The 20,685-nt window shown below is 56.2% G+C and overlaps 1 protein-coding gene across 3 annotated transcripts in view; it reads right to left on the bottom strand.

The window, feature by feature from the left end:
• LOC117211875 (steroid receptor seven-up, isoforms B/C) overlaps nt 1-20,685 on the bottom strand; it is a 51,797-nt gene that overhangs the window by 19,299 nt on the left and 11,813 nt on the right. For all 3 annotated transcript variants that reach the window (XM_033456158.1, XM_033456156.1, XM_033456159.1), the window contains one exon: nt 9,230-9,781. In XM_033456158.1, the coding sequence (XP_033312049.1) occupies nt 9,230-9,781 (552 nt within the window). The remainder of the gene's footprint in view (nt 1-9,229; nt 9,782-20,685) is intronic.

Raw genomic sequence — 20,685 nt, 5'->3', positions numbered from 1 at the left:
GACTCGAAAGTGGAAAATACCGTTTCGTCGCTGCCGGGACGACCGCGAAACTCGATAAACGGCGAGTGCCGAGTGCCGCGTGCCACGCGTTACGATTAACCGTCATTCTCGCTCTGCCTTTGACTCTCGCGCTTTCATTCAAGCCCACCTACGTACGCGCTACGGTACCTCCGCGACACGCGCGTCTCTCTTTTTCCTCCGTCTTCGCTCTTTTTCGCGTTTCTTGCCTTTCCTTAGCACGAGTCCGTACCGTTTCGTTTCGTCGAATATTCAAAAAGTCAAACAGAAGCGCGAACAGTTGGTCGAACGAGCGGGTCGAGTTTTCGCCAAACGGCCAAAGTAAACGAGAGCGTCTCGCGCTAGTGGAAAAGGGAAAGGAAAAGGGAAAAACGAGCAGAGGCTCGTGGCAAGCGAGAAACGAAAGGCGAATAGCGCGAGAAGCGAGAAGCGAGAAACAGCGACGAAAAGAGAACCAGTTTATCGAACCGCATGGGAAAAGAAGGCGGGTAACGGGTGCCGATGGCCAGCGATGCGTGTTTCGAGCGCACGGCTGATTATGGAATTGCGTGCATCCACGGTAAAATCCCGAGACGTTGCACGCCCGTAACATCGCCGCCGTGTTTCGCCGTTGCGTCGGTCCTCGCCTCTCGTTGCAGGCGTGACACGAGCACGGCTCCGTCGTGGCCAAGCTCGTCCTCGTAACCGCGGATCGGACGTTCCTTCGCGTGGCGATCGAAAGAGGCGCGTACGCGACGAAAAAACCGGGTCCCGGTGGACTAAGCGAACAACACGGTCGCGCCGCGCCACTGGTGGCGTCGACGTTGGTTTCGTGACGCGATACGATTTGATAAGTTGTGTCAACTGCTCGTTAGTTAATTGTCGCGAGTCTACCGGCCCGTGTACGCCTCGGTGTACGCAGTCGCAACGAGCCCCCGGCTAACTTTGTCACCCTTTTCGGACACCCTCCCGTGATGCTCGCAACGCGATCCCCGCAAACGTCGATGTACTAGCCGCTGTCCAATGAATGCCCTTCATTTCCATACTTCGCTCGACGGTCAGTGAGACCAGCTAATCAGATTATTTAACCCTCGCTCGACCCGCTTGTCCTCTCTGCCTTCTCTCCTCTTTCTCCTCCAACCCCTTCTGCGCGCTCGCTCTCTTTTTTTCCCTCGGCCGACTCTCTTGGCGTGATTTTCGCGGCGATCGAGAGACCGTATCTCTGGCCGACGCGAGCGAAACCGCGCCACGGCTAACGAACGCACGCGAAAAAGGTGACCGTGTAATTGGACGCGTTCGGAGCATCGAGCGGTGCTTTTCGCGTTTCTCCGTGCAACATCGTCTCGCATCAACACCGATAAAAACGAACGCGATTCTTTCTCCCGGCTCGAACGACACCGTCTCGTCCGCCGCGTAATCCCGTTCAAGACCGCAGGACTCGACACGGTTCGTCCCGCAGAATCTCATCCGGGAATTAGTCGTAAGCTCGTTTAGCATACGCTCGTTCCGTAACGCGATAGCAAAAACTCCGTAGACCGTCCGTCCTCGTGGCGCGACTCGACCGCGAGAAAAAGCGTCGTAGCGAGCGCGCGCGCGATCGGCCCGCCGTCTTTCCACCGAGATCGCGATCGAGTTTTCGATCGTCGACCGCGTGACCGTTTCGCAAAGCAAATTTTGCGGCGTAGAAAATCGAGGACGAACGAGGGCGCGTTCGAGCCGAGCGACCGGAAGGGGGCGAAAAGAAGGAGCGTGAGAGAGAGAGAGAGAGAGAGAGACGACGACGACGACGTCGGGGCTGTGGAGGATCGACTCGGCACGGGGTTATAACGTAATTGTATTAGTTGGATAGGGAGCATGGCACGAGCAAAGGGGTCCGCCCGTAAAATTAATGCCTTTGGCTTATCAGTGGCCTGACACTTCAGCGCCGCCGAAAGCCTCGCGTTCCGAGCACTGGCGCGGAACTCGAGGGATATCCCGGTCGCGGATGGTGGCCTCCGCTCGCTCGACCGATCATCGAAATAGTTACACGCTGCCCGCGGACGAATTCCAATTTCCCCGGCTGGTACTCGTTCGTCGCGGTCATCGCCAATTACCCGCTCGTTTTCGCGCGTTTTAATTACATTACGCTTTTCGACCGGTCGCGCCCCCCCCTCTCTTTTCCTTTCGTCCTTTCGTCCTCGGGGCGTAACAGACGCGCGCGGTCCGTGTAATTCTCAGCAGCATGGACGTTTTCGGTAGGCTATTTCCCTCCTAATGAGTGCCCCATTAGGAAGTAACGGAAGGTATGCGCACCGGGTTCTGTCACGGTCGTGGAGGGCCGATGCGGCTCGATGTAAATCGGATTAATTAAAGTCCAGCATCGAGGAACGGGAAGTGAATGGTGGGAGGGGGGGGAGGGGGCGGAGGGACGAGCAACGGCAGAAGAAGGAGAAGAAGAAGAAGAAGAAGAAGGAGACGCGGCGGTCGCTCTCTGGGGTTTCTACGCGATTTCTACGCGGACGACGTTTGGCGAAAGATCGTCGATGGAGAGAAGAACTCGCGTATCGAGACGACGCGACGCTTACGCGGAATAAATAGGTTCGGTCGGAAGGAGTTGCGAGCGACGGTACAAAGACGACACACGGTATAAAGGTTGAAAGCGCGTGGAGCGTGACGAATCTCGTTGGCAAAGGCAATACCGAGTTCGAGATGTTCCTGATTGAGACGAGAACGCGGGCGCCTGCTCGCAACAGCGTGGGCATGGTATGCGTGCGAGCCAGTATCCGTGTATCGAAGCGTGGAGAAAAAAAATTGGATCGGTCACGGACACGTGGTACCGTAGCACGAGATTTCGTTCGTTCCCGATTCGAACCGAAAAAGAACCCCGATGCGCTTCGTCTCTCCCTCCCTCGCTGTTTTCCCTTTTCCTCCGATTCCCCTCTGACTCCTCGCCGCGTCTCACTCACCCTCGATCTTTCTTTTTGTCGCTCCCTTTCTTGCCTCGGTTTCTTCGCCACCGACGACCCCCCTTACAGTGCCAGCCCGGAGCGTTGTGGCGCGGTGTGGCGCGGTGCGGAGCGACGCGGCGTGGCAGCGTTGGCGCGGTTAGGGGATGCTGACTCATACAGGCCAGTCGGCGTACCGCATAGCGGATACATGGCGTGTCACCCCGAATATTATTCGACCGCCTGACAGCGCAATCTGTGAATGCGCGATATTGTCTGGTGGTGGAAGCGGTGGCGGTTCCACTACGTTCCGACGGTTACGCTCGGCATGTGGGACTAGGAATGCCACGCGTGCACCCGCCAACGGCTTCTCTCCCACACGCCGCGCCGCTATCTTAGCCGCCACTCGATTCACTCGTCCTTTCGCCCCTCCGCGTTTTACTCTCCGCGACTGTGGACGCGACTCGATCCACTTTTTACTCGTCCCGCGTTTACTCGTGTCGCGTTAAATTCCAGCCTCGCCGCGTCCCACCTTTGCCGATGCTGCATTCCGTTGCGAATTCCGGTCGCGCGCCAAACGGCCGACTCTCGCCGAATTTCTCGAGGCCTCCGCTTCGTTCGATCGGCCAAACAAACGAACGTGCAAATTGGCACGCGCAACAAATTCGGACCGCGTTCGTTCTTAATTTAGAGCCGTTTCGACGACGCTAACGACCTCGGGAATCCGTGGAAAAAAGAACCGCGACTCGCGGCTTCGAGGCGCCTTTATTCTTTCGTTCGCTTTTCTTCTTTCGCCTTTCGTCTTTCGCCTCGCGCCTCGCGGTACGCGCTGCGTCGAAGAAAGAGCGTCGCACGCGAACTAAAGTGGAAGAAACGCGCCAACGAGTCTTTCGAAATTCCTGCGTGTTTGGCCTCGGCGGCGCGGTCTCGTTAATAGAAGGATCCTCGAAACGATAACAGAGACATCGGCGAGAATAGGAAGCGAAGGGGAAGAACGCGTGGGGTGTGCCGGCAGGCTGGCCGACGGGACGGGGAGAAACGCGCACGGTCTGTCGCATATTTAACGGCATCCCGTGTCAAACGGGGCCATAAAACACGCTTGCGCCTAAATAAAATCCCGTCTTCTTCTGTTCGCGTTGCGTCGACCGTTCGACGAAACCGGGCAACGTGTCCCGCCACCGACAGACGTCGACGAACCTTCCCTTCTCCGCTTTTCCTCCACTTTTTTCTCCAATTTCTCGCACGTACTCGCCTGCCGATTCCGGCGCAAAGAACGCGCGCTCCATCGTCGAGTTACCACGGATAAACCGAGAAAACGAAACGAAATAAAACTGGCTTTAAAGGTGGAAAAGGAGCGTTTGGATGGTGGCGTCGGTCGGAGCGGACGAAAGTCGGCGTTCGCTCGTCGAGATATCGGCGGACTGACAGAGATCGAGGGTAAGAGGACGCGAAAGGACGTGAAATTCCGGCGCAGCCTCGCGGATTCACCCTTTGGTCGACGCGCTAGCCCGCAATCGGTGAAAAGGATGGACGCTTTGTTTCGCGGACGGCGTCGCCGGCCGATATCACGGTCGAACGAGTTTTCGGGGCAGTGGAAGGACGGAAATACGGACGGAAAAGCGAGGTGTCGGCCGAGCAGCGGCCTGGTAATACCGCGGTACGAGGTTAAGCGTGGCTGGCTCGGTGATCGCGCGGCACTCGGGGCTTAGGGTCGGGGGGTCGGTAACCGAGGAGGGGTACGTACGAGCGAGGAGGAGCCGCGAGGGTTCGTTTCGGCCGAGGACGTCGATAAGCGGCTCGCATTGTCCGCCGGTCACGTGGCCACCCTCGCCATCCCGAAACGACGCCTTGTCCCAGCTACCGTCGTCGTTTATATTAAACTCCGAGGTTAATACCGTGGCTTACTCTAATACCGGGGCAACCCTTTGCCCTGCGATACGCCGATAAGGGTTACGCGACCGACCACGGAGATCGTACGGCCGGTCAACTTCTTCCTCCGTTTCTCGCTTCTGTTCCAGCGATTCCCTCCGTTCCACGACCAGCGAGATCTCGCGATTTTCCTCCCCTTTTCTCCGCCACTCGGCGGAGAAGCGTAAAGAAGAGCGATGGAAATTCAGAAAACGGCTGCATCGTCGAACGGACGGGACGACGAGTAATTAAAAGGCGGCGTGGCGTTTCGTTTCGCGTGAAAAATCGAAGGAACGAAGGTTTCGCGAACGAGATGCGTTTCGAGCGATAGCGAGCGTGCGCGATGCGGAACGTCGACGCGCGGATGCAAAGAGGGCAGATAATAAAAGGAAAATGGGTAACGCTCAAAGTCAAGGGTTGGGGGACGCGACCCCGACTCGACACCGAGCAACAATGCGCCCGATAGAGAACCGACCGCGACTCGGTACTCGTGGTCCCGGGTTCGCAGATAACGCGCCCTCTCTTTCCACGACTCATCCCTTTGCGCTTCGATTCTCGTTTCCTCGTTTCGTTCTCTCCGTTCTTTCGCGCCCGCTATACCTACGGCGCGTTCGTTCGTGATTTTCTTCCGCTCTGGCAAATCCAGCAGCGTCTCTGTCCAAATTCCGATCGTCGAACCGGTTAAAATATATACGTCGGATCGAGAGGGTTGCGGCAGAGTTTTCTTAGGTTCGTCGTACGTTTGCAAATTGCCTCGGACCATGTCTGTTACCGACCGCGATTACGGTCCATCCTCGTTAAATCTGCCGGATTTGTTATTCTTTTCAGATTCGCACGACCACTACTTCCCCATCCCGTTACTCATCCTCGCTGGTTAATTCGCAGCCTGCGAATCGGACACGTAATACCGCCAACTCGCGTCGTTTCAGACAATTCCGATCAAAAAATCTTGCAAAGCGTTTACGCTTATGTACGCTAACGGGGACATGGCCTCGACTATTACCATATCATCCGTCATAAATATATACATATGCGATATATATATGTGTATATATATATATATAGATTTTCGCAATCGCTAGAGTCGTTTCGCAATTTTCGATGAATTTATCACGCCTTCTCGATGGGGAATCGACCGGCTCCCAAGTTGAATCGAACGGTTCTCGCGAAGCCCGGTCGGCGCAGTGACAGAGGCTGATTAGACCGTGACGCGGAGAATGCGAAGAACGCGGAATCGCATCGAGTCGAGTCGCGTCCCTTCCATTTCCAGCTCGTTTCTCTCTCTCTCTCTGTCTCTCTGTCTCTCTCTCGACGGATTCGCCGCGTCGATAAATTATCCGAGGTTAACAGGTGAGCGCGAACGACAGACGGCGATAATAACGACAACGATAAACGCGTCAATAATACGCCAGGAGGATCGGGGACGCGACTACAGTGACGGAAACGCGGCTAGGCGATCATCGGCGCTCTCGCGTTCCGACGACACGGGCGCTATTCCCGTCGCTGCTGGATTTCCCTTCGATTTGGGTTACCGGTCTCTCTCTCCTCGCTTCCACTTTGATCCGCCGCCGGCCGACATTCCGACCGGGTCCACCTCCGTTTCCTTTTCGTCCGAGCCTTTCGTTTCGGCGATCCGCTTCCGAGCGTTTTCGACGTTTCGCAGCCGCGCCGATCTATGTTCCAGCTTTCGGCGTGATTAACGCCGTCGTGCGTCTCTATCCCAGGTCGCTGGAACGGCTTCGACGAGAGAGACTAACCGCTCGAAATCCGGTTACCCCCCGCCGACCGTCTCGTCCAACGAGAACGTACTCGTACTTAGTCGCTCGCTTATATCGGTTCGCCGAGTCGCAGCGAGCCACGATCCTTCTTACTTTCTCCTCGCGTCGTCTCCGCGGTGTCCCCGTTTGCGAGTCCGCTTCGCGGTGCTCTTTAGCCTCCCGGTCGTCGCGCGCGCGTTCGCGCCGCGCGAAAATCCATTCGCCATTTCCATCGGTTCGAACGTTTCTAGAACGCGAAACGATAGCACCAACGGCCGACGTATCGCGGCGTCTCTCGCCCGCGTTATTCCACGGATATCGCGAGGCCTGGTCGAAGCAACTTACGCTCGCGTACTTGCGACAACGTCCGGCAGATTTCTCGCGGTCGAAAGTTATATACCGTTGGTTAATTACGTCGTTGATAGGGTGGTAAGCTCCGCGGTCATCGCAAGAGACGCCGCCGAGTAGAAGCGTAAAGCGCGTGGTAGCGAATACGTGGGTCGCCGATTGCTCACCGGTTCGCCCAGGCAAAGGCGAAATTGCATCGTACGCCACATAATCGTGGGAGTGTTTCCCATCGAGATACACGTAGGTATCGTAGCTCGCCGCAATGCCCTGCCGCATAAATATATCTGCGCCGCGACTTTGCATGTCTCTACGGGGTGGTCTGGAACGAGAGGAGATCCGATGCGAAGCGTGCCGAAGCCGCGTTTTTCGTTCGAGCGCCGTTTTTTTTTTCGCCGCAACGTGCCATTCGGCTCGCCGTCGAGGAACGTCTGCCGGGAATGACCGTTGGAACGCGTCGAGACCGGCACCAGATCGATGCGCCCGTTACGCGTTTTCGCGTCACCGAGTATGCACGGGAGAAAGCCGAACCGCTGGAACGTAGTCGATCTAGCCGACTAAACGTACTTTATGTAGCGTGCCCCCGTTCCACCGTTTTATTCGAACAATTAGACGCGTGATTCGCGGTTACGAGGCATAAAAAAGACACTGGCTGCTGCTCGAAATAGTCATCGATCCCGACGATATTTCGACGAACGAGCCACGTGGAAATGGCAACTGATGGCGAGAATATACGCGTACCGCCTGGCGAAGACAGGAACGGCGCGTTGGAGAATGGAAACGGAACTAATCGCGAATCGCGATAAGAATTCCGGCACGGCCCGGATGAGATTTCGCCTGAGTTACGCAACGGTATGCATCGAGCGTGGAGCGTGCAGCGTCGGAGTCTGGGGTAGATATCTCGCTGAATCTCGAAGCGGGAGGAGAGCTCGGACACCGGACGATGGCAGAGAGAAGTGGGTCCCGCGTGCCACGAACCGCAAAGGGATCCACGCTGGGTCCGTCGTACGAGAGAAACAAGAGTCGTTGGGAAAGGGAAAGGGGGAAGAAGAAGAAGAAGAAGAAGAAGAAGAAGTGGGTCCTTCGTCGTGGCGAAGGAAAAGAAGAAAAAGAGGGCAGCACGAGCACGCAGGGGTGGAAGGGGAAAGCTCGAGAAACGGGACATTAGCATAAGCTAAACCGAGGTAAGCGCGGCCATATAGCACGATAATAAATAGTCGGTTGTCCCGTATCTACAACGAGACGGTTTAGCATGGGCCGACCTCGTGCTCCCCCTAAAACCCGAACGCGTGTGCGTTCGTTCCGCTCGTCCTTCTGCTCGATCGTTCGCGGACACACGCGTTCGGCCACCCAACGCAGATCTATCGGTCCATCGAACCGTTGCCGCGCGCGCGATCGCGTTTCCGTCCGCAAGGAATCGTTCGGCCTTGATTTTTTCGATGATTTTTCGACGAACCACTGCTGTGGAAATCGAGAGAATACCGCGCGTTGCAACGAAGCTACGGTATCCGGAGAATCGCGTGAACGGCGAAAACGATAAGTAAACCGACGCGACGATAATTACGAAGCGGCAATGGGAAACGCGGTGACGTGCAACGCGTCCGGCGGCGAAACTTAACGGCGACGGATTCTTTACTCGCGTGTCGTAAGCGACACTGACGATCGATGCGCGATTTTCCGGCTAATCGCGGACGAGAGCGGACGAAGACGTATCGCGAGAAAGAGACGGGACGATCGAAGGGACGGCGCGGAGGTACGAGCGAGCATTGTCTCTCGGTTGTTGGACGAGGATCGCGCGACGCAACGTGGACGAGCGAGCGGGTATTGTGTCGGCGGTTCGCGTCGGCGAATCTCGTCCGGGGCTAGAACGGGAATCGCGGTTCGGATGACAGCCGTAGCCGTAGAGTCGCGATAACATCTGTTGCCGGTCGATTAGACGAAGCTACGAACGAGCGGCGCGCGTCAAGAGACCGTCGCGATCGGACTTCTTCCGGCGGCCCTGCCATCGGCCGCGGGAACCACGCCGCGTCGAGCATTGTCCCCTTTCTCTAAGCTTCTCTAAGCTCGTCGAGGATCGGGCAGCACGAGCCGCGCGTGATACGTCGCGACAGGGCCGTCCTCCGCGTCGCACCGATGGTATCGTGGCGCGCGGACGCCACGCCAGTTACGACGAAGACGGCCTATCCGGTATCGTTGGATCCGGCGCCGTCAACTCCGGCGGGACGACCGTCTCCGCGTCGAAACCTCCGCGAATCGAGGCTACGTCGATATCGAAAAGAGTTAGGGCGGTTGCTTTACCTGTGGTGAAGAGGACGATGGCCTTGAGGCAACTGTACTCCGCGGAGTCGACGTGTAGCGCCTTCAACTTTTCCACTTGTTCCTGAAAGATCCTGATGTGATCCATGAAGGCGACGACGCGATCCGCCGCCATGGGGGAAGCGTGAAGACCGGCCGCGGCGAGCAGCGGCGCCACGTGCAGAGGCATCGAGCACTGACTCGCGTTTAGCACGAACAACTCGCTCCAAACTAGCCTGAGCAGGGCAACCTGGTCGGTGACTTGTAGGTCCGGGAAGAACGGGATGTTTCTGGCCCACTCGACCGCCGAGAACAGCAATCTCGCCGCGAGCTCGCAGATGTTGTCGATTCCCATGATGTTGTTTTGTTGCATGCACTGGCCGTATCGCGAGGTCGGATACGGTTCTGCCCTCAGCAGCAAACTTATGTACGAGGAGAGGTAAGAATGACCGTTCAAGTTGGCACACGCGACCGCGTCACCGTTCGTCAGGGCGAACTGTCCCGGCAAACCTGGTAGCGATGGCTGCGACGGTGGCACTCGACCCCTTTGTACGGCTGCAACAAACGAACCAACTACGTCAATCGTTCGATCCTCTTCTTCGTTTTCGCGTGAGCTTTCTCCGTCGCCGATTTTCCCCGTATCCCGTTACGATTTCGCGCGATCACAGCATCGCCGCTGTCGCTGGACGGACCCTGGTTGGAAAGTCGAAGGCGAGTAACGCGGCGCGAGCGCGTTCCTCTCTAGGAGCCTGCGAATATCGTGCAAAGACGAACGCGCGAGTCCAGATACGCGTAGCCAGGCGCGAAACGAGGAAACGAAAAGGACGGAATCGGCGCGGCAGGAATTTCGATCGAAGCCTCGTTGGCCGTACGCGACTCTAGGCAAACAAGGTCCGTGGAATACCGTTCGCTGCGAAAGGCATCGAAAGAGATGAAAAGAGAGAATCGACGAGGAAAGGCAGACAGATGGGAGGAAGATCGTCTTGCACGGTACGTACCTAAGTACGCGTGACTGTCTCTTCGTCGTTTTCTCTGCTTTTCTCTCTTCCTTTGGTAAGTGCGTACGCACGATCGCGCTCTCGCACAACTTCCCCTTCCCCCCGCTACCCCACTTCCACCTAGCCCCTCTCTTTCTCCGCCTCTCTGCCCCTTTGCATCCTTTCTCGGATACCGCGTCTTTATTTTTCCTTCGGGACTGTTCGAGCAACGACACCCCGCTGTGCAACGCCTGAATTCCAACCTCCGCCCCGCGGCTAACGAATACCGTCTCTCCTATCTTTTCCTCTTCAGCCGTTTCTCTCTTCTCCGGTTTCTCTCCTTTTCTCGCCACCGTGCTTCGCCGCCGACCAAAAAAACCTCAGGCTCGACCCTTTCGAGACATCGTTTACGAGTTCTAACAGCTCTGCCACTCGTACGGTACCGAATCACCGATTTCTACGATCGTTAAACCACCCGAAGGTTTCTTCCAGTTAGCGAAATGCCGGCTTAAATCGTTCCAGCGATTCGAACGAGCGAGACTCTGTTATTTCGTTTACCGATCCATCGCCGAGTGCACAGAGGGCTCGCGAGTTCAGCGTACAGTCGGCCGATGTTACGCCGACTCGATACCGTTAGCAGCCGGCCCGAACACGGATACTCGTTTCGTGGCTCGCTCGAGCGGAAAAGAATTTGCGGAAAATTCGCGGAGCGCGTCCAGCCGGTTAACCGGACGCCACGCCGGTTTTCGTTTATCGTCGGTACATCGAGAATCGACCGATCCTAATCTAGACGAGAAACAACGGTAAAACCGTTGGCGACCACGATAGGTGGGACGATCGTATTCTAAAATTGATCGGTACCAATAGTACCAAGAGTATCAATCGGTATGGCAAAGAGATTGGAAAACTCTACGGATAAGGACGAGAGATTCGTAACTACGTGTCGCAAACGTCGAATTAAACGCAAAGATAACGCCTACGGACTTAACGTCGCTAACGTTAAGTTAAGCATTGAGTTATACGTATACGAGTACGCGATTACTCCTCCTACGACTAAATCCGACAAACAGTCGTTGGCGAAGTCCGCGGAGATCGGAAAATTCTTCGTATCGTGGCAACGGCTCGTAATTTCCCGCAGCTAGTCCATAGGTCGAGCGACCGCCGCGAACAGTCGCGAATGCTCGTTCGCGTTATCGAGAGCGTGGATTTTTTGTTGGAAAATCGAGGAGAGCGGCAGAAACCACGGCGTTTAGACGACGGAGCACGCGTTGGATCGAACGTGGAATGCGGAGCGCTCGCGTCGCATCGGTCCAACGATATCGATGTAACGTTCGTTATCGTCGTTGAGAATTTCGCTGGTTTCGCCACGGTTTGAAAGGAGAATCGACGCGAATTCGCGGGGAAAAAACGGCTCGGCAACGATTCGATAAAGCTATCGTAAACGGGACGGTCGGTGCTCGTCACGTAGCAAAGTCCACGTCGATCGGACGATCGTGGAACGTGTTGGCGTTTAAAAGCCGCGATCGCGGCTCGAGAGCTGGAAAAAATCGTCGGTCGCGCGTCCTCGCGCTGCGTCTCGCCTCGCGAGAGCCGGCGATCTCCACGAAATCGAAGACGGTGCGCGAGAACGAAACGCGAGAAGCGGAGACGACCGCGCGGCCATAGAGAAATCGTCGGACATGGATTGATGATGCTGACGCGCGCGGTTCGACGGAGAACGGTCAGCGCTTAGGCCCGTGACGGCCGAACGAGGAACGGGCACGGGTAGGTTAGGAGAGCGAAATAGACGAGGACGGAGCGAAGAAGGCGAAGAAGGAAAGGGGCAAGGGGGGAAAGGAGGAGGATGCATCGGCTGGCTGGTTGAAAACGCGTACACGAGCACGCGCGTCCGTATTTCAGAAGAATATCCGTCTGCGTTGCGACGCGCAACGAGCGTCGAGCACCGAGCATCGTTCAAAATAATTATAAACATCGAGAAACGACGATCAATCTTCCGTACGCGTTCGATGATAAAGGAATTACAAAAACGACGTACAGTTGAAAACGAAAGGCCGAGAGGGATGGAAGGATGAAAGCGCGCGAGAGGAAACGGATGGAATGACAGGGGTAAGGGTTCGGAGGTGGACGTGGATGCGAACGCGAGGGGAGCGGGCCGCTTCGCAGAAAAAGGAGAGTAAGAGCACCCGCGGAGCGCGTGATTTAAAATGCTAATTCTTCTCGTTCGTAGCGACATGACAGCGCGTTGATTAAGACGATCGCGCGCACGGAACCGCGCGCAGAAAGGAATTTCATTACCTGCTATGACATACGGCTTAGAAATTTCACGCGATTCAACGATACGACCTATCCTTGGCGCGTCACGCTCGACCAGCTCGCCGACTCGGACGAGCGGACCGCCGCATTTCCAACTTTCCATTCATACGCGCGTAGCTTCGTTCGCGATGCGCCGACGAATCGCCGTTCCGAGTAAACTAGCCGCGATTCGGAACCAAGTTCATCGACGACGATCGCGGTAAAATCGTGTAAACGCGTGGAAACGTGGAAACGACGCGATCGCCCGTCCGATCGCTGGCGCGGTGACGGGAACGCTGGCGGTGACAGCCAGGATATCGACCTACATGAACGTCGCCGCGAGGTCATTGGGTCGCCGATTATATTTACTCGCCTATACACCGCTAAAATTCGAAACATTCCGCTGGCCTTTTCATCGCGCTCGTTGCTCTCAGCCGGACCACAATTTCTCTCGTGCACTCGTTTATCCGCCTTGGACACGGCTGCATGAAACTCGCACACGGAATCGAGACGACCCGTCCTACGTTCCGACTCGATCGAGCGGAAGATCCATTAACGTTTGTAAGATAATTACTCCAAATAGAGATTATACGGACCGGTACTAATTCTCCGCGTGCAGCCTCCGACGATAAATAAACACCTACGTAAAAGCCTGCGGCGGTCCCGCAACCAAACGGCCTAATGATGGGAAGAGAGCTCCTTACCTCGGCTTCTTACCTACCTATTCGCCTGCCTACCTCTTTCTTTCCTGTTCCATCGCGCTCGCTCCCACTCTCGCTCCACCTTTCACCCGTTTTTCTCTTATTTTTTACGTTTTCACGCGATACCATTCGACGCGTCGTCTCGCCTGCTCGGCGATGCGGCGATTTTCGCGAACGAGGTTGCGCCGTCGGTTCTCTTCCTTGGAAAAGCGTTCACGATCGAACGGCGTGCAGGCGCTTACGAGGAAACGCGTGGAACGTGCCGAGCGAGAAGCGGAAGGCGGAAGAAAAAGGAAACGGAAGGGTCGAAACGCGCAACATCCCGTGCAGTGATTTTTACGCGGCTAATAAGCGGGTGCTGGTCCCCGCGGGCAACAGTTCCGGCTCGAAGGTGGCAAGGCGAAGAGTAGGCGGTCGGTGAGAAGTGCCGCGAGTCGATGCTATTAAGATTTCCGTATCGTCGTCCCGTTACCGAGACCGGCCAACATACGGAGAGGTTACGCTCGCTGCTTGCTGCTCACCGCTCGCCTAACGTTCCATCGCATCGCCTCGTTCAATTTCGATCCTCCGCTTGTTCGCCGCTTCCTCTGTCTTTCCTCCTCGCGCACGCCACTGCACGCTATTCGCTCGCTCCAACGCGATGCCGCGCGAATCGCCGCTCTCCGATCTGCTCGAATCTCCAACTTGCTCGAAACCCTACCGATATTCCTCTGTTCGAGCGATCGTCTTTCCTTCACGAAGCGAACCGACGTTTTCGCGTTCCAAACTATCCCGTTAATAGCTACGATGGCCGCGTACTCTCCGTAGGAGGATAGGAACGCGTTGCCAAACAGGGCATCCGGGGAAGGACGAATTGGCGCTACAGGAAGGGAAAAAGGATCGAAGCCAGGCCGAGAGAAAGAAAAGAGGAAAAGGGACGAGGACGCGAAGAGAGAGAGAGAGAGAGAGAGAGAGAGAGAGAAAGGACGCAAAGGTAGGCAGGAAAGAGAGAGATCCGAAATACACCTGCGGTTCGAGACGGGCAGAGAACCAGTCGACGCGGAATAACTGGTATTAATACGTCACGTAATTACCGTGCGAGAGGTATAGAAGTGTGTGTATAGTCGACGTTGGCCCGGCAGGGCAACGGCAACCGACTAACCGAGGTGGGTTCGAGTTGGAGCAAGCACACGAGCTTGTATTCGATGCTCTCGAGAGTCGTCTCTTAGATTCTCTCCCTCTCTTGGCGCTTCGCGTGTACGCGAGCGAGCGCGAGCGAGCGAACGCGCGCGGAAGATGGCCAGAGAGCATGCATCGTCCGGGCAGTTTTCGAGCGAGCGGAGGTCGCTTCGGGCCATGCTTCTGTTCCGAGCCATTATGATAATTTCGCCGGAAAGAAGGTTACCGCCTTGCTCCGTCGGCGACTACCCTAGGCCTTGCGAGCGCCTCTCTTTCCCGTCGCAGCTCCGCGCCCCGCCATATCAACGGTTAGCCACCCGCGCGAGACCAACGCGCTTACCATCTCGCCATTTCCCGATTCCCGATCCTCTTCGCGCAGCCTCGTCGAGACAAAGCCGCCATCGTAAAACGCAAAGTCGCTCGTTACCGAGAGTTTCGACGAACTCGCTAAACGGACCAACGACTGGCCGGACTAGAACGCAGAGAATCGGTGGCTACGGCAGAGCGTAGGTATTCGGCGACAACGCCGCAGGATAAACGTACGAATAAAAGGGTCGAGATTCCGACGCTGACGCGGACGTTGACGCTGACACGGACACGGACACGGATTCTGGCCACGAACGATTCGAAAGGGAAAGGATGGAACAAAGTTACAAAAGGGTTAGACGCATCCAGCAACGAAGGAAGGGGAAAGGAACGAAGGAGGAAAGAAGGAAAGAAATAGGAGAACGGATAGGAGAAAAGGTCGAGGTAGAAGCAAGGAAGAGAGGAGAGGAAAGAGAGGGGGCAACGCGCGGGGCCAGTGGGCCCGCCTAACATTCCCACGGTGCCTGCTCGCGGCGAGGCCTCCGCTTGCATGCTATTCGACGGTACGATCTTACGTTATGCGAGCAACGTTAAGTTCGCGAGGATGGCATACAACGAGCGAGTGGCAGAGAAAACGGAAGAACGGCGATCGAGAACGGGATGAGAACGCGGAGCGGATCGAAACGGGTAACGTCCGGAGATTGGACCCGTTCGCGGAAGAAGAATCGCGTACGCGCCACGTTGTTCGTTAGATTCTTTCCTCTTTCCTCTTTCCTCTTTCCTCGCTCGTGTTCGATCCGCGAAGCAACGAGCACCTAACGCGGTCCTTCTGACGCGATCGTCCGTTTCGCTGGTTCGCTCGGGAGGAAATCGACACCGATCGATCAGGGCCGAAGAAGATCTTTCTCTCGCGAGAAACTCGCGTACGTTCCGGTACGTGCCGCTCTGTTTACGTTTCGAGACCGGAGACCGGCGCTCGAATCGGCCCGTGGAAGAGGCGCGCGGTCGATCGCGTGGGAGTCTCCCGGCGTAAGAATTTCTTCGAGCGATGTCCTTCTTTCGTTCCGGCTCGCGGCCGACAGAACGCTCTTTTGACCTACTGTCTTTCAAATCGGCCCCTTTCCCCGTGCGGACGACCGGCTCTCGTCTTGTCTCGTGGCGACTACTTTCGGAACGTGATTCACTCCGATTCTCCTTCGTTCGTTCCCTTCGTGACCCTCGGAAATCCTTGATACCTGCGACTTTTATCCGGAACGAACGCGCGTCGTGCTACTTCGTTGCTTTTAACGAAGAGCAGCCTTTCGTTGTTCGCTCGTCGTCGTCGGACAAGCTTCTTCGGCAGAGAAACGATTTCGCAACTGCAACGTTACGATCAACCCGCGAAATTCGGCTGAAATTCCTCGTACGCGTCTGGACTAGGCGAGTATCCGCGCGCGCGTCTATCGAGGCCTGGTTCGCGGCATAAGGCAGGTGAGTTTCACGAGTCAACGGCTCTTGATATTTGCATCGTGCTCCTTTTTCCGGCCATAATTGCCCGTACCGATCTCCCTTGCCAGGTTTTCTTCGATCGTTTCGCTCCGCTCTCGCTCCTTCTGTCTCCCCTTCTTTCCCCGGATTCCGCTTGCTAGCGACTCGCGATCGATCGTCGCTTACGCGCGTTCGTTCGAATAAAACGGCGCGTTGGCAAAAAGTATCTCGGTTGGTCGAAAATCTGTTATCGACGTTCCGTTCGTTCGTTTCTGGCCACGGTCTTGTCGTTCGTCGAGCTAACTTTACCTTGTACGTTACGCGTTTCTTCGCGCCCGCCTATGAAAGAAAATGCGTCGCGCCGCAGCGGTGCTGGTTAGACGGTAGAAAAAGGAGGAGGTGAGAAGAAGGGGCGAGCGAGCGAGACGCAAAGCGGAGTAGGAAACGCGAATAGAGACGCGTCGATGTCTCCGTTCTGGCTGTCAAAGGTACGGAATATATGTATATACTTGTACACGGAGGGCGAAAGAGACGGAACGTAGAGAGCAGAGAGCCGAGCGTGTCGGTGGGTGTGCGCGAAGCTGACTAACGTAGCGCTGACCGCCTTTTCCGAGTGAACTTTCACATTCTGATCGCGCGAGAGCTCTGCCGGTCTCGAAGGTCGTTTCTCCTCGCTCGAAGCGGATCGCGGGCGCGTTTTTCTCCGCGAGAACGAGACGAAACGGACGATAGACGATGGTCGTGGAAATTCGACGAACGCGTCGAAACGCCACTGCAAACTGGTTAGGTCGCGCGACGATAAATAAAATAGGGGAGCCGCGCGAGACGCGGGACGAAAGGAAAATTTGCCCAACAGTGGAGCAGGCAGAAGGAACAAAGGGTAATAGGCGCAACGGTGTGGACCTTGCACCGTTCTGAATATGCATAACGAGCTCGAGTTCCGATCGCAATCCCCCACGAATGGTGTCAGGTACTCTTGACCCAACGATAGTTTTATCATGGTAATGCGCCTTCTTTGTATTTTAATGCTCGCAAAGAGATTATGCAGGTAGGCAAATACGACCAGGCGAACGGTTCGTTTCGTCTGTAGGTAACGGCTTCGTAACCGTTTTTCCTTGGTTTCGGATCGCGTAATCGCGTAATTCGCGCGTCGTTGCCGTACGTTCGCAAGCCTCGCACCCCACCGCCGTCGCGTCGCTAACGATTCGAACGGACGCGCGAACGAAGAGCGTAAAAAGGGAATTTGGCGTGGGAAACGAGGCGATGGTCGTGGATCGGAGGAACCGTCACCGGCTTGGAATCCCGAGTCAAAGTCGTTCGCGCCAACCAGAATCGCGTAGCTTCGCGGAATCTGGCGGATCGATCCGTTGGCGGAGGCGACGCCGCGGCCAAACGTTCTTTGGAAATGGAACGCGATAGGTACGAGGTACGGTGGAAGTTTCGGGAACAGTGTGATCGAGCGAGGTAAGCGGCGAGTAGCAGTTAACCGTAGATACAGCTATGGTTTATAGGCGAGCTCGCATCCGTTATCGCGGTTCGCTATTCCCGTGCGAGATATCGGCGCGGTTGATTCGTCGAGGAAAAATCTTGCGAACGCTGGCATTTATCAAACTCGGCTCGATTGGCCGGCGAACCGACGATCTTTCGTTCGGACTCCCTAGGGACGAGGCTTTATATCCGACGTTATCGCGGTCCGAGGTTCGTACGCGAACTCGAGCACCGAAGATATCGCGCGGAGGGCGGTCGAAGAAGAATCTCCCTCTGCGTCGTGTGCGAAGGATCAAGAATCGACCGTCAGTCGGATTACTAATCATTTCCCGGGTCCGAGAAACCTCGCTAATTGATTAAAGTCACGATCCTGACCCTGCCGTAATATCGGCAATCTCTCCTCTCGGCGCACACTGGGGAGAAAGGTGGTGTACATGGAGGATAGGGACAGGGAGGAAAGCAGAGAGGCAGAGAAAGAGAGAAGGAGAGTGGAAGCGCAAGACGAAAAAGAAACGGCACGAGATAAAAGAGTAGACTTTGCACACGCTCTCTCCTCCCCGTATGTCGGCTTCGCGTAATTTTTTCCATCTCGCTCCGTCTCGCTCGCTCTCCGACCTTTTCGCATTCTCGTCCTTTCCTCCTTCTCGTCCATTTTCGTTTGCCCCGAACGTTCGTTCGAGCAGAGCCCGACCATCCGCCTTCGTCGTCCTCCCATTGTTGCATCGTTCCAACCCGGCAAGGGAAACAATGTCTAATTTCAGTTAATGCGGCTATAATGGGCATCGTCGTTGCATCGGCATACCGCGCGCGCGGCATGCTTCGACGCTGAGAGATAAGTGAAATCCACCTTGGCACACCGGCGTCTCTATACCTATACCCGACTCCGTATCTCCTGCTAGACGCGAGTCGTTCGCCAGATATATCGGCCTCTATCGAGAATTTCCTAACAACACCGATTCACCCGCGATCCCTGCGCGCAATTACCGCGTCGTTTAATCGATCGTTCGATCGACGATCCCGTACTCTCGCGTCGGACGTTTCCGGGACCGAGCTTTCTACCCGACTCTACCTGTACGGAGAGGTTCTACGCGAATCCTGGCGATCCGTCCGGCCACGGATAAATATTTGCCCGGCGAAAATTATCGCGAAAAGATCGTTCCGGCGGAGGATCTTGGCCGACGGTTAAGAGGCGATTCGCGATTCGCGCTCTTGTCCTACGTACGTCGTAAACGGCGTGAAACGCTCGACAGGAGTCGTTTCGTATTCCCACGGGTCGTCGCGTTTTACCAAACGCGATGCCGGTGGTAAACGAGCCGAGGCGATTACGTTTTCCGATTTTCGAGTTTCGCCGGAGAATTTTCCGCGGTACTACGATATCGAGCGAGTTAAGTACGCGCGAGACCAGGATCCCTTTTCCAAGCTACCGCGAGACCGAGGACGAAAGAACGGACGGACACAGTTCCACTAAACGTACCTTCTTCTCGGCCAGTCGCAATTAAGGGTTAATTAAATTGAGCGGCTTCCTAGATTTCTGTAATCATCGCGGACAGTATCTGCGGGGTAATCTTGAGCGCATCCTGTCTGCCTCGGGGGCCCCACGGAAGGAAGGGGCCCCCGAGGTAAGGTCATGCACCCCGCTGACCTCGGACCACCGACTCGCCCCCTCTTGCCCCGGTGAAGCCCCTTCTGCCCGCCAGCCCCCTCGGCCGCAACCTCTTCTAGCCCCCTACCTTGCCCCGTTTCACCGCGTCTTGCCTCGCGCCGCCTCCTCTCTCCTCGCCGAGCCTCTCCGAGCCTCTCCTAGCCTCTCCTCGCCGCATCGCGCCAAAGGCTCGCTGGGTCGCTTCGCTGCTCGAAACAGCCTCTGCCGCGCGCGTACTTTTTGCCTTCGACGCTTCTTCTCTGTGCTTCTTCTTCTTCTTCTTCTTCTTCTTCTTCCTCTTCTTCTTCTTCTTCTTCTTCTTCTTCTTCTTCTGCCTCGTCTCCTCCTCCTCCTTCTTCTTCTTCCTTTCGTCTTTCGGTTCTTTCTTCTGCCGCGTTTTCTTCTCGCCCTGGTCTTCGTCCACGTCGCTCTCGCCGACGATGTTCTTCGATTTTCGATTCGACGTCGCCGCATCGTCGTTGCTGTCGCCGTTGATATTTAACCGATCTATCGTCAACGTTCGGACGAGGTTCCTTTTTCGCGTCATGACCACGACGATCGCGTCACGGTGACGACGACGACGACGACGACGACGACGACGACCACGACGACCACGACGACGCCTTCGTTCATTTTTATCCTTTGGATACTCGCCTTAGCCGTTCTACTCTGTTCCCCCGTCCCATACCGTGCGCCACGATTGCCCCGTTTCCTCTCGGCCACCGCTCCTCCTCGCTCGTTTAACCTCTGCGTTCTCCCTCGCGTAGTTTTTTCCCTTTGCTCGCGAGAAATCACGAGGTAAAAGAAACGTCGGTGGAGTGGGTAGACGTAGACGGTTGCGTGCTTCGCGAGCGAACCGGCGAACGTCGTCTCGAATTATTATCAAAAGCCGAGGCATCATCCTGGATAATGAGCGGACGTTACCGCGACAGGGCAGAAAACTCGGGTCGCCGTCTCGTGGGAAAAACGCGACCAACACTGTCGGCCACTTACTCGCCACGTTACCGCGATCCCGCGTTCCAGGCTTTCAACGAACGCCGATCCGAAGGCTGAATTAAAATTGCGATCGATTCGAGATCGAGCGTCGGAACGCAGCGAGGTGCTGCACCGCGGATTCGTTCGACGGGCGTATTCGGCCTAGTCGCGGCCCGCTTCAGGCCGCGATATACAGCTACATGTACGTGTCCTAGGATCGGCCTGTTTCCTCGGACCGTGCTGCCTGACTCCGTTCGTGTCGACGACCGTTTCGCTCACGTACGTCTCGAACAAGGTCAGATGGTATCTACCACCGGCTAGAGGAGCCGGGATCGCGCGAACGCAAAAGTACCGCGGGGAACGTAGGAAACGTGGGATAATCGTTTGTCCGAATTATTCGGCGATAGATTCGACGGCCTGCGACGCGACGACTGGATGCGCCGGGTCGCGATG

This window comes from Bombus bifarius, unplaced genomic scaffold (genome assembly GCF_011952205.1).
Source record: "Bombus bifarius isolate JDL3187 unplaced genomic scaffold, Bbif_JDL3187 scf7180000008263, whole genome shotgun sequence".
In the NCBI taxonomy this organism is placed as follows: domain Eukaryota; kingdom Metazoa; phylum Arthropoda; class Insecta; order Hymenoptera; family Apidae; genus Bombus; species Bombus bifarius.
This window is presented reverse-complemented; position numbering and strand designations above follow the sequence as displayed.